This window comes from Aulonocara sp. 'chitande type north' Nkhata Bay, linkage group LG15 (assembly GCF_057382095.1).
Source record: "Aulonocara sp. 'chitande type north' Nkhata Bay isolate Kocher_YH1m ecotype deep benthic linkage group LG15, A_spYH_male_GT1.1, whole genome shotgun sequence".
In the NCBI taxonomy this organism is placed as follows: domain Eukaryota; kingdom Metazoa; phylum Chordata; class Actinopteri; order Cichliformes; family Cichlidae; genus Aulonocara; species Aulonocara sp. 'chitande type north' Nkhata Bay.
Genome location: NC_141358.1, coordinates 11896850 through 11910922, shown reverse-complemented (window position 1 = coordinate 11910922; position 14073 = coordinate 11896850). Strand labels below are relative to the sequence as shown.

The following is a 14073-nucleotide window of genomic DNA, read 5'->3' as shown; positions in this document are numbered from 1 at the left end:
AAATATGTCCATCCTTCACTATAGCAACAAGAGACGCAACTGTTCAAGGCCTCTCCCTCCCGCGTTACAGCTCGGTTGCGTAGCAACGCATAAACTTTCAAGAGCAGTTTGACAAGGACAGAGAGACGATGATAAACAAAGGCCGCCTCTAGAGGTTCCTTCTCTTACTGTGTGAGTTGCCCGCGTCTTTGCCACAATAATGTCCAAGGCACATCCAAAGAAAAAGGAGTCATCTTCCAGCAAAGTGTCTTTATCCGACCGGCAGACGGAGTGAGTTCAGTGTAATGAAAGGAGAGACATAGTTAGCTTTAGCGTTAGCTACCATTAAGCCACTTAAGAAGAGATGTACTTTAGTATTTACAGTATTTCTTTCGCTGTCTGAGGGTAAAAGGGAACTGGTTGGGTTTATGTAATAAATCGTGGAGCTGGTTAACTGTGTTGTTAAAAACTCGCACAGAACAAATGAAGTATGTCATAATTTCAGAGCAGCGTCTCTAGCAGCCACTTCCTCTGAGAGCCTAGGAGGTGTGGGGAAATACAGGGTCCCCATTTGGCCCGAGTGGAATGATGCAGACGTCAACAGGGAGAAATGGGACTCAAACAGAGGTCCTGAGGATGGCAAGCCAACCAAGAGTCCTAGTGCTGTAAATATGAAGAGGACAATATTTACTTTTTTAAAATAATCAGTTAATTTATCATTACCCAAACTACCCTGTAAAGAATATATGTAATATGTGTAGCTAGGGTTACGTAAATTGTAAAGTTGTGTTAATTTATGGTTTCTGTACTTCACATTTACTTTGTTCCCTTTTGTATGCAGCCATTTTTTGAGGATCCCGAAGGAAAGCTTCTTCTGCCTCCGTGTTTGAAAGTTCACACCTGGAAGCGCCCAGCAGAGTTTATTGTTGACAAGGTAACCTTCATGCTTCTGTTACCTGCCCGCCTCGATTTTGCACTGAAGACTGCTGTTATACAAAAGGGCTTTCCACCTAGACATCGGCAGTTCATTTCATGTTTATATACCTTGCAAGGTTAACAATGATATACAGGGTCCAGAATATGCGTGCAATAGGTTTACACATGAAATTTTAAGACAATTCCTACTTCCTTTAGCCTTTTCGGCCATTTGTCATTATTGGATACTTTCTAGACTACAGGATAGATCTACTAATAAAAAAGGCAGGCTAAACCTGTTTTAACTTTCTGTGTTTCTTTGCCACACAGTGTGAAATATAGTTATGGAAACATGCTCTCTAGTCACCTCCAATGAAGTTTTAATTGCATCACTCCACTTTTCTGTTACCCCCTTCTTAGTGCAGTATTGAGCAATTACTGCAGGCTTCCTGTTTTTTGTATTAGTCCTTGCCAGGTCACATGCTGCCTTTTCACTCAAGATGTCAAAATCATTTAATTAATTTCATAAAAGAGGAGCAGAGCCGAATCACAAAAGCCATCAGCCATGCAGATGGAGGCAGCAGCTCTTCTACAGCATTCTGTCTTCAGTCTGTTTCCACAGAAAGTATTACTAGATTAGCAACGTTGTTTTTGGATATGGTTTAAATTTGGTTCTTGCTTAGAGTTGCTTGCAATTGTACAAAACGTTTTTTTTTTAAATCTTGCAGCCTGCCTCATAGTCAGCTGACCCATTTATCCATATTTAATTAGTAACATGGTAGAAGCTATGAACTTGGTTGTCAAATATTCAGTGCAGACACAGTTCTGGGAGTGTCATAGTAAGGTTACACCAGTTTAGGCCCTGGGTTGAGCTGACTGTGTAGGTCCCTCATTCTTGTGTATTTTAAATTGGTGACCTTTGACAGCAGTATTGTAATGCTGATATGTTATTATAATGAATGCTATGCACACATGCTACTATACACTTTATACTGACTGCAGCTTTTTCTGTGAGTTTTCTGTGACGATTCTCAAGCGAATAAATGTCTTTTATAATTTACCTACAGTGAAAACTCTTTTGCTTTATTTCAGACTCCCACTGTCGTTGACAATCAAATGACATTTGACCTAGTCTCCCCTAATTGTCATCTGCTTTGTAGTGAGGTTAGTATTCAATATTTGTTTTCTACTTTACACTGACTTGTTGTTAGCTGTCATCCATCAGTGCTCAGATAGTCTAATTCCAATGTCAGCAGAGTGATGTCTGACTGACAGAAACAAATTATATGGGGGAAAATGTAATGCCCTTTGTGAATTAAAAATCAGATGATTGAGGGTTTCGCTAACGGATGCAGACCGATTTTCCTCTCTCTTCTCCATCCTGTCTCTGCTCCATGCTCCATGAAGCTGATGAGGTGGATTGTCAGCGAGATCCACATTCTTTGGATGCAGTTTAACTGCCCATCTACAGAGCACGAGGGATGGAGACCTTGGGGGCACATCTACTCTATGTGTAAGGTGGTGAATGGTCATGTGCCACTTTTCAACAGCTATGGCAAATACATCATCAGACTTTACTGGATGGTAAGGATCCAGACAGAATGCAAACACATACTCAGACATGAGTATGGTTCGGAAGAAGCCCTTTTTACTAGTGAGAATTGCTTTGGTTTGACGTTTATGCAGAACTAGAAAATTCTCTTATCGCTGCTTAGGAAGTCGCAGCTTTACAGCAACTGTTTATTAATGAATCTTTTAAAAATAGGCATAGCTGGATTGCAAAACATTGTCATACATTCTTCAACAGACTGCAGGATGTAGCACATGAGTAGGGAGTGGTAGCGGACTGATGGGAGATGTAGGGGGGGAAGGGATGAGAAAGCCTTATCCTCTCAGAGCTCAAATCAATCAGTCTTGCTGCTGTGCCAAAAGTGGCTGGGCTTCATACATTGCCTGATGAATAGATAAGGCTTAACAGGAGTCAGCTGCTTCTCACAGAGCAAAGCTCAAGTTTTATAACTACACTTAGTAAAACCCTGAGAGCAGGCACAGCCTATGAGGATGATAGCGTCGTTCAGTTTGATTATGTGTAAGTGTAAAGACTTCACAGGTTTAAAAACATCGCACAGGAACACAGTCTGAGGGCTTGCATTAGAATCTCTGTATGGCAGACCTTGCATCTTTCTTTTTTTTTTCAGAGGGAGAGACAATTTGGGTCAACAAGAGAGTGAAAAAGACAGAGTGATATTGTTCTGTGACTGTGACACTGTGACTCTTGCCTTGACAAACAAGACTGACATGGTTGTAGGCAGCCGTCCCCGTGCCAACCTTAGCACGCTAGCAGATGGTTGTTGAGATGGCATTAAGCACCCAGCCCCCATCACCCTCTTCCCATTTCCTTCTCTGTTTTTCCTTAAAGGCTGCTCCTTTTCTCTCAGTCACTTGATTCTTTGTGGTTCTGTGCCTATATTTTTCCGTATGGATCCTGTCAACACTGTGTTCCCATTCCTGCTTTTCTTGATCTGTCCTATAATTTCCCCAATTGCACTGTATTTTCATCCACCGGTCCTTATCTGGGCAGTGGTTTGACGAGAAAAGGGTAGAGCAAGTGAGAAATGGAATATTCGTTCGACCTCTGTGTGGGTTTGCATTACTTGGGTACACTGTTCTGATAGATAAGGAGAACTGCGGATGTGATTATTACCTGCTTTGCTGCGTTTCCTTAAGCAGCGTGAAACTCCCTCAGATGGCCTCCAGATAGACCACAACACAGATAATGGCTTAAGACACAAGCATAATCATGGCAAATGCTAAGGAGAAATGTGGGACAGCAATACCAAAAGGCTGTCCTATCCTGAAGATGCAACCCCAGTTCCAAAAAAGTTGGAACTCCAAACTCCAAAATAATCTGCCAGATAATCATCTAAACAACACAAATCAATTGTTTAGCCCTCTTTTTTGTGGAGCACTCATTTTTTTACGTCGTTTTATTTTTCACTGTCTTTTCTTTCCTTCCTTTCTTTTTTTCAGGGTTGTTGGAGGAAGATATTAGTGGATGATTTTATGCCATTTGATGAGGACAATAACCTGCTTCTCCCTGCCTCTACCTGTCAGTCAGAGTTATGGCCAATGCTGCTGGCTAAAGCTCTAATTAAAGTGGCAAACACAAAGTGAGTTAACATATGTTCAGACAGAAACTTTATAAGTATTTTAGCACTACCCCAAGGAGCTGGGGAAATAATTTATAATCCTAATGTAATGCTGCTTTAGAACAGACTTCGAGTTTTTTGTAAGTAGCAGCGAATAAGGCCACAGTAAAAATACATCACACAGTATGCACCCCAAGACTGTACACTAAACCTAATTTCAGCAGGGTTACTGTACAGTGTTAAATTTTAATTTATTTCAATAAATATATATGGGGATAAACTATATATGCGTGAAAAATGGAGCAAGTCATTAAATCTGCTCACTTTGTTTTTTGTTATTTCCTCCCCGTCTAAGTGCATTGTAGATGTTTTCATGTTTCCAATTTTCACCGTGAAACTTAGTTTCAGGACGTTAATCTCTAAGCTGGCAAACATATGTGTGTTGCCCACATTTGTTGAAAAAATTTGAAGCTTACACACATGCACAAGAACCCCTGCGGAGTGCCATTTGCTGACTTGGCTGTACCTTCCCAGGACTTATCCTGTGTATTTGCCATGGGTGTAATTTGACAGTGTAATTTGGTGGCAGATAGACAATGTTCATGCCTCTGATGGGGCTGTTCTGTTGTCGCTTGAAGGTTGAGACATAGATGTTTCAGCTAGGGCAGAAAATAAAGAGTCTTCCTCATAATAATAATAATAATAATTTATAAGACATACGTTTTAATATAATAAATGTCTAATTTACCTGTTCAGGTGTTCGCTACTGCTTTTCAGAAAAACTTTTTGTCATTTTTTTGTGAAAGCTGAATATGAGGTCTCGTTCACTTTGGTGCTGAGCAGGATTTTTGGCAGGATTAAAGACTATGGCATTACCATGTAAGTTTTATGAATTTCACTTACTCGAACATAGCATGAACGTGGACTGGACTCCCAAAAGGACCAATTAAAGCAAGGGCAGCTGTCTCTTTCAAGCGAAAATTGTGTGAGAAGGATACCTAATATAGACATTCTTGCACACACACTCCTCAGAATTATTTGAGCAGTTACAAGGTTTACCAACTAATGCAAATTCAACAATGCTGAATGTAGCCTGAACCTAAATTTTTGGTGTTCTTGATATGTATTAAAAAAAAAAACTATACTATAAAAATGCCCAAGTCAGGATAATGTGACTCTTAGAATACTACTAGGTATCAATGACCTTTGTTGTCCTATTAGCTGTAATTCAAAAGCATGACCGGAAATTAATGACACAATCTAAACACACAGTTCTTTACTATGTTTGAAAACAGAAAGACACATTCAATATTTCTTCTCAGTTAACAGCATTCTCATGATTTAACCACCCTGTCACCAATCACATTAAACACTTATTTCCCGCGTTGAAACCGTCACCTCACATGATCTGTTTGAGAACAGTGCCAGTGCTAAAAATGGTAGTTTGAGTGCTGTATCTGGTATGTTGCATATTTTGAACAAAAGAAAAAAAAACGTTCTTATGTGTTTGTTTCTCAGTTTGTCAGATGTCTGCGGGGGGATGGACCAGTTCACTTTTATCCACACCCTCACCAGCTGGATTCCAGAAACTCGTCCTATAAAGTAAGGACTTTAATGGTTGACCATACTTTTTGATCTATTGTATGATATGTGCTTTGTATGTTCTATGTCACTTTCTGTTCAATAAATTATACACTGACGGGATGCTTCATTAGTACACCTGTTCAACTGCTCATTAACACAGGTATGTCAGCCAATCACATGGCAGCCACTCATTGCATTTAAGGATGTCAATATGGTCATGATGACCTGATTTAGCTCAAAATGAGCATCAGAATGAGGAAGAAAGGTTATTTAAATGACTTTGAACGTGGCGTATTTGTTGGTGCCAAAAGAGCTGGTCTAAGTATTTCAAAAACTGCTGATCTACTGGAATTTTCCCACACAACCATGTGCTCCAAAAAAGAGAAACTATTCAGTGTGGAGGATATTGTCTTGGCAAACTTTAAGCCCCCTAGACATTCAAGCACAACAGCCACCTGAGTATTGCTGTTGACTACATCGATGACTTTATGTAATGTGCCATGACTCAAACCTCGCATCATCTCAAACTGGTTTTGTGAACATGACAGTTAGTTCACTTCACTCAAATGGCCTCCACAGTCACCAGATGTCAATAGATCCAATAGAGCACCTTTGGGAGTGTGGTGGAACTGGAGATTCAGATCATGGATGAGCAGCCAGTAAATCTGTAGCAACTGTGTGATGCTGTGATGTAAATACCAAAATCTCAGAGGAATGTTTGAAGGCAATCGGGGAATCCAGTACTGGCAAAGTGTACTAATAAGGTATCCAGTGGATATACATGGAATATATGTTCCGTTTACTGTGTGTCTTTGTTAACAGGGCTGATATTTTTAATTTTTTTATATAGTTTAAGGTCTGTGGCAAAAATAATGCAGAAAATTGCATCTGTCCTCAGAGATGGAAGGAGATATGTTGTATACTGGAGGGAGAGTAATATCAGTGTAGAACTGCAGCTCATCAGTGATAGAGCTTTAATGGGGCAACAGTATTTGTTGGTGGACCCAGGGAGTGTTATTCTCTGTAGCTCAGCAGGTTAGCTGTTGTTAGTGGGTCGCCTGGGGAATCTTATCAGCACGTGCAATAAATGAGCATGACATTTGTTTGTGTTTCAGACTGATTAATGAAACATGAAGTTGTAGTTACTTATGCACTTGCCCACACAGAATACGCAGGATCTAATATACCTCAGTTACTGCAAGGTAGAAGTTCTGACAATATAAACATAGTAAATAAATATATCATTATGTTAAATATTATGTGACACTGTAAAGTACCCTTAGGATGCTTCTTTCTTTTGCTTGTAATATTCAATTAGACTGCTAAACACAAAGACGGTCAAAAACGCTAAAATAAATAACACATTTACATCCTCTCTGCCTGTACTAATAACAAGTAACTGTATATTAGTGCAGCTAATACTGCCACTTAGCAATATTAGCTCAAGTTGTTTTTATTCATGCACTGCAGCCCTAACCTTTCTAGACATTACCATACTGAGTTATGCATGAGAACTTCAGAATCGTTCGGACCGGACATTAAAGGACTTGGCTTTTCCTTTAAGCTCCACAGTACAAAGTCGATGTAATGTCCGATTGAGCTCATGCAAGAATAGAGAAATTGATTGCATGGAGAAGTCAAATGAAATGAGTTGGTGACACATGTTCATCTCCTGGATGCTCTGTCCAGTCATCACCTGTTTCCAAACCTTTGAAAGTGCAGACTGGTGAAGCTGGTATACCTGAACGACACTACAGACTTTTATTTTTGCTCATTCATTTCTTTGTGAGATGTTCAGGGGGTTTCTTGCATGTACTGGCTGTAGTATCAAGTCCACCTCCCCCACCCGTCCACCTCCACCCCCGAATCAGTGAAAAAGTCAATAATTTCCTTTGGATGCATGCTTGCTTTTTCACATGACTGTGTATACAACAGCCTATTGTATTGCAAACAAAGGGACAGTATAGGAAGAGGAACTGAAATTGCAGTTGTCACAAAGACACTAAGCAAAAGTGTACTTCATTTGACATCAGACACACTTAAAGTTGGAATGAGTTACAAATAAAAAGGGTTTAACTCACAACTACTAGGGTTAAGCCTTGTTTCACTTTTCTGAGCTGAGCAGTTTCAGACCTGCTTTCCATTCATTCAGGCCTGCTTTCAGAACAAAATGACTGGGTGTGCATCAGAAATTAGTGAAAATGATCTATACCTATAGACCTTACAAAGGATAACCTTGGAAAAACGCGGGAGCATGGTATAATGGTTGTCAAACAACATCTTTATTGATATATACTCTGGTGTCAAAACTCATCATCAAGGGTACTGGTGACATTGTGAAATGTTTTCTATTTGGGGCAGATAGTTAACAAGTGATTACAGTGAAACTAATATAACCTGCTGTAGCCTGATAATGTTGTCTTTATCTCTCTTTCAGGTCAGTGTACTTGAGAGAAATTTGGGATTTCTTACAACACTCCATTCCTACATTTAAACACCTGGATGACAGTTTGCCAGTGACGAAGCCTGAGCCCACAGATGCAGCTCAAGTGAAGGATTCCACCCTAAGTAGCAGCAAGAATCAGCTACTGGAGTCAGAGCAATGTAAAGGTAGATATTGTGCCTCAGTTAGACACAACAAGTAAGACACAAAGTCACAAAGAGGCAAATAATTATGCAATTATACATACTTGCAAACTTTTGTCTCAATTACACACTCTGCTTGCACATTTAATTGAGTGAGTAAGTCAATGCAGTCAGCCATTACTGTCATAATTTGTATGCACAGAATTGCTTTGCTGCTCAGTTAATGAATTTATCAGCAGAAGGTTTTAGAATCATTTCTGTGTCCTGTGTCTTTGTAACTGTGCTGTATTAATGGATTTATATGTCATGTCTACATTTCCTTTGGTGAATTAACAGCTATATGCAATATATATTTCCTTTCCCAAGGCACACCAGAAGCCAGTCTGTTTCTCACCACAATGACATAAAAAGGACAAAACTGAATTACGTGAAACTTGGTAGAGAGGTAGAGGAAGGTCTGCTTAATTTAAATACGGAGGTCCTGCTTAAAAGTTCACAAGTATAGAGTTAATGCTTATAGAGCTAAAGAAATCCAACTTGTAGCAATCACAGTTTTGGTCTAGGGATTTACTTTAGGACAGGACAGGCTTAAGACCTAAAGTCACTACTTTGCTGTACTTCAAAATGCCAAACTTTCTGAACTCCGTTGTCAGCCCTGGGGCCTCTTTCATGTTACATCAAGAATAACTTCCTGTCTTTTGTGAGGTCTGCCGCCCATATATTATGGAGTGCAGAGGGTTAATGTGTGTATGGTGGACCATGAATAAACCAGCAGAGGGAGCTTTAGAAGGGTAAATTATTTGGTGCTCCCGCAGGGCAGGAGAGCTTCCCCGGTCAACTGTGGGAAGATAAAAGTGAAACGTCCTCACAAATGTATTTGTTGCTTGGAGTTGTTTCAGGCCATAGCAGAAATACAATGCTTTTTAAGGCTGTACAGTTCATTTAAATGCTTTGCTCAAAATGCTAATTGCGTGGATAAATTAGCTAAGGTCTTGGTGTTGCATATTAAAGGTGAAGGGGCAAAACAGGTAATTATGAGGTAATTATGTGGAAGAAAAGCTTCCTCTTGTATTAAAACCTGCATATGTAATATTCAGAGTATTGAATTCAGAAATCCTTTTGTGATGTTTTGCTATTTTCAACTTCTATATAAATTAAAATCTATCTTTGTTTTGCTCTCACATTCACCCACCTGCTCTTTCTGACAGTAGACTGTTCCCTGTGCTCTGCTACAGTCTCACTTGTTTGGAATAACTCAAGTGTTGCATATTAACATAATGTGATGTCATGCATGTGAAGGTGGTATTACTTCACAAAACATTTTCTGCTTGAGGGAAATCTGCTGCATTGTCCTTTTCTACGTATGCAAACACTAAAAGACCCTACACGTTTCTTCTATTTCGCTGTTTTGGTGCTTACTGTGAAATTCCAGTGAAATGCAGAAATTAGTAGTCAATGTGACAACAACTTCTCTTTTCAATTTTTAATGTGTAGCCTTTATATTAGCCTGGCGGTGTTCCCATCACTCTTCACCATGGTCGGCCAAATTGATTTTCCATGTCTCCTGGCCCATGTGCTCTTATATGATATACTTTTAAGATGCACTAAAGGGGGAAGAACTCCCTAAAGAACCTAAATATAGCCTCATTGTTTATACCCGTGGAGGACAATAGTGTTTTTTAATGTAATCTTTCTAGTCTGGGAAAATAGGGGTAAATGTAATAAAAGGATAGAGTGCAAATAGAAATACACAATGTATCGCCAACTGCTGCACCTCTAAGAAAAAACAAACATACAGCACGTGGAACACAAAAATTAGAAAATACACAGATATATAGGTCAACAATCTTCTTATAGTGTGAATGTGAGAGAGAGAGGGTGGGAGTATCTGTGTCTTTGTCTCAGATGTACTTGATAGTGAAGGTGTAAAGCCGCAATAACGCCCCCAGGAGCCAGAGGCAGACTGGCTTGATACCAGGACAACCGTGCAATCCACAGCTCCCAAGAGTACCGTAGACTTAAGGTCACACTTCTCTGCGACATCCCCGGAGGAAGGCCACACGACCAAAGGGTGAGAGGACCAGAGGCAACGGGAAGTTGACCCTGCTAGAGGCGGGCCACCCTTGCACGAGTTGAGATCCAGGTCCCAAGGAGGAGGTCCAAGCCAGGAAGTCGGCCAACGACCACACCAGAACATCCAGCCATGCACCGTGGAACCAACAAACAGAGAAGCCTCCAGTGGGGAGCGTTGACCATGTCCCACAGGGGCAAAGGCTCAGCGAGCTCCAGCCATGCACACACACACTCATACAGGCCGTTCGCTCACTCACTCTCACCTAGCAGTAGGTTTAAAAAATTATTTTCCGATTCAAATCGATTTTAGCTTGAATAACGTGATATTGATTAATTAAATCCTGAATCGATTTTTAAATATAAATGTATTTTGCCAGAAACGCCAGAATCTCAGGTTAAAGCTCACAAAACTATTTGAGAGCAGGTAAACACATTCGGCACAAAGATGTAAACACGGATCGTGCACCCAACAGCACATAAACAGACACGCCATCGGGTGGTGAAAGCTGACATCTCAGAGATTCTGATGCCGACAGGTTTCGTCACTCTCTGACCAAAATTCACGTCACCAGCAGCAAAAGAAGATCAAAGCTACACTTCACATTTAATAAACATTGTCATTAATTCCCTCTTGCTTTTGCTGTTTAAACACACGATAAAATCACACTTCCTGCACAGCTCTTTCTCTCTCTCATTGTACTGAATAGAATAGTTTGCCATCTCAAATCTCTGTTTTCTTCATTATTCACTTGCTTATTAAACATCAGTCTAGTGTTGTGTACAGTGCTATCGGCCTGTTGTTTTTTTTTCTTTTTCCAACAAGAAAGCCTAATTTTGACTGTTTAATACCAAAGAAATTTAAACTTTGTAAAATCATGGCAAATTGCAAAACGCTTGGCTGTGTCTCTAATAAAACCTCTGTAACTTCGCTCTGCTTCACTTCAGCAGCATCAGGTAATGTTCATATGTTGATTCATGGTTTTCTTCTGTTTTTGATGCACTGCAGAATATTTTTAAGGGGGTTATCTGCTATAAAAAGCCAGACCAGGGAAATTTCCTTCATGTTTTTCTGTGTTTTATCCTCAGTTACTTTGACACAAAGGCATCTGCTGTGATGAAGTCTCACACGTGTCAGCTTTGTTTTTATACATAGATATAAAAATATGGATATGTACTGATAAATGATCAGAATTATAATATTTCTAACAGTCTGAATCAAAATTGAATCGAATCGGGACCTTGTGAATCGGAATCGAATCGATTATAGAAATCAGTGACGATAACCAGCCCTACACTCACCGACCCACTAATGACACATAGAAAGACATAAAGACACATGTACACATATTGACCCCCTCCCCTTAGAGGTGTTGGTGAGCAGGTGCTGCCGCGAACCAGCAGCAAACTGGGACAAAGCCAAAGCGTACCACAAACTGCCTGTACGACCCCCATTCCAGGCAGGGGGTGTGAAACAGGTTGTAGGAAGCTATTTTGTGTATGGTATTTTTTGTCAGCTCTGCTTTCTCTTTTGTTGGATTTAATTTAATTGTTGTGTGGCGCTTTCACTATATTGATGTTACTATTTAGAATCAATCACATTTAGTCTAAAATTAGTTGTATATTAACACTTATGACAATGCAGTTTAACTGTACCTGTTATTCTTCATTGCGTGTGTTTCTCAGCAGATCCTGACATAGTGGTTTGTGCTGCCTGCTACCCTTTTCAACTACATAACGGTTCCTTTGGGTTTCGCCAAATGGTATGTCTTTTTAATATTCCTCCTAAAATGTTGACCACGTATATATGTTGACTCATAATGTGCAATTTTTAGTCTTCAGACTTTTGGAACTATGAAAGTATTTTCATGTATTTTGGCAGATGTGTCTGAACTTATTGCCTGAATGATTCTGTCCTCCATGCTAATATGTCGCTATGTTTTTAAACTAACACCTTAGATAATCACACAATATTGTTAAAATGCAGTGGGTGTTAAAGATTAAAAAAATGTTTACTATATACACCCCTAAACCTGATTGGAGAACAGTTTCTAATTATCTGCCAGAGTATTTTTTAAATATTAATGGTTGACTCCTGCATGCATGATTTCTGTGTATGTGTGTCGGTTATGCAGGCTAATTCCTCTGAATTTCTACGTCGTTATGGCCTCTCCTTGCTACACAGCCATGCTGTCCTGTTGACTCGTACCCGCGCATGCCCGCTAGAGTCACCACCCAAACCTCCACCTGTGCCCCGTTGGAAACTCATCCGTCAGCCCAAGGAGATCTTGGTCACTGCTGAACCAAAGAGTAAGTTAGAGGAAGATTGAAACAGGAAATGAAAGATGTTAAAATTAAGTTTGGAAAAAAGGCGGTGAAGGAGAATCAGGAGGAGTATGCAGGGGAGGATATCAAACAAATAGAAAAGCACAAATTATGCGATAGCGTGTAGGTGAATGTCATAAATAAATATGACTCCAACGAAAAGTGAGTGTTAATGCAGGAGATTTAGAACCTGCACTAGAGAGGGCATGCAGCACCGCATGCTGAAATGAAAATAGGAGTAGGGCAGCTACATTATTTCAGTTTTGAAAATAGCTGCTGGCTCAGGTATATCTGACATCAGCTGATCTCTGAGTGAAAAACAGAAAATGAAGTAAAAAGAGTCAGAGTGTGAAAAATCGGTGCTGGCATGATATGTAAAGGTTTTTTTTCTCTCCCTTTTTTTGTAGAGATCCCTTTGTCAAAACCAGAGCAGTTCATTGAGGTTGCCAGCCCTTTTCTCTCCTACCGTACCAGGAGCAGCGGGGGCTCAGTTCCAGAGCCGTGCGTACACTGAAACTGATAAATTTATAAATAACATTTTCTTCTCTCCTTTCTGATGTCTTTCAGTAGTCTATAGGTAACCTGAGCCTGACCTCTTTATAGAAAAAGGAAAGCATGATAACAGCTTCCATATGGAGGTCAACAAAGTACATCACCATTATCATAATACACCATTATCACCTGTTTTTTTTTTACGATCTTACTTAACCACCATCTCGACTCTCTGTTATGAATGCATTCGTAGTAATTGAGAAATGTGAACTATGGGAATTTTGCTTTTGTGTTTTACAACCCACAGTGGAGTAAAGATTAGAGATTTGCTCCTTTTGCTACCGTAATACTATATATTTTTGTATCAACAAAGAAAAATGGCAGATTATAGAATGCAATGAGATCTGTGCATGGTATGATTATGATATGTTACATTTGCACACAACTTGGTGCTTGAATACGTGTCTTTATGTGTCAGAGAGACCAAGCAAAACACTCCCAGGAAGTGTTCCCACAGATCCCCTCTGGTCTCCATTACTGAGGAAGAGGAGACTGAATGTCAAGAAGGCCTTGAGCTTGACGCGGCTGAATGCACCACTAACTCACCAAACTGCACTGACAAAATGGAGGTATATAGCATTATGGTCCACGAGGGCGAAATATTTTCAGATTTCACAAATATTTGCAAACAAAGCATCGTTGTAGAACCGCTGTTATCCCTCAAATAGAATTTAAGCATCTGTGACCTGTTGGAATGCCAAAAAAGGAATGAATGAAGACATTATTTTATTTCTGCAAAAAGATTTGTTGCCCTTTGTCATGTCTTCATTTCATTGCTTTCCTGTTGCCTCACTCGTCTCTCTGCCCTGCATGTATGCGGTCAAAGGCTATTCAGAGTAGTTCTGTGTGTCAGTGACAACACGGCTGCCATCCCCCAGTCTCAAAGTCACTTCTGTTGTCTCCCAGCCAGGCC

The 14073-nt window shown here is 40.0% G+C and overlaps 1 protein-coding gene across 12 annotated transcripts in view; it reads left to right on the top strand.

Annotated features, from left to right (window-relative positions):
• The first annotated feature begins 46 nt into the window (after positions 1-46).
• adgb (androglobin) overlaps positions 47-14073 on the top strand; it is a 36083-nt gene continuing 22056 nt past the window's right edge. For 2 of the 12 annotated variants that reach the window (XM_086264175.1, XM_086264173.1), the window contains exons 1-12: positions 48-270; positions 485-644; positions 821-913; positions 1987-2058; positions 2302-2478; positions 3925-4064; positions 5562-5645; positions 8065-8237; positions 11970-12046; positions 12419-12593; positions 13016-13109; positions 13579-13729. In XM_086264175.1, the coding sequence (XP_086120301.1) occupies positions 200-270; positions 485-644; positions 821-913; positions 1987-2058; positions 2302-2478; positions 3925-4064; positions 5562-5645; positions 8065-8237; positions 11970-12046; positions 12419-12593; positions 13016-13109; positions 13579-13729 (1467 nt within the window). In that variant the 5' untranslated portion in view covers positions 48-199. Of the gene's footprint in view, positions 271-484; positions 645-820; positions 914-1986; positions 2059-2301; positions 2479-3924; positions 4065-5561; positions 5646-8064; positions 8238-11969; positions 12047-12418; positions 12594-13015; positions 13110-13578; positions 13730-14073 lie in introns of all 12 variants that reach the window. The other 10 variants (XM_086264178.1, XM_086264174.1, XM_086264177.1 and 7 more) reach the window with 10 other exon arrangements.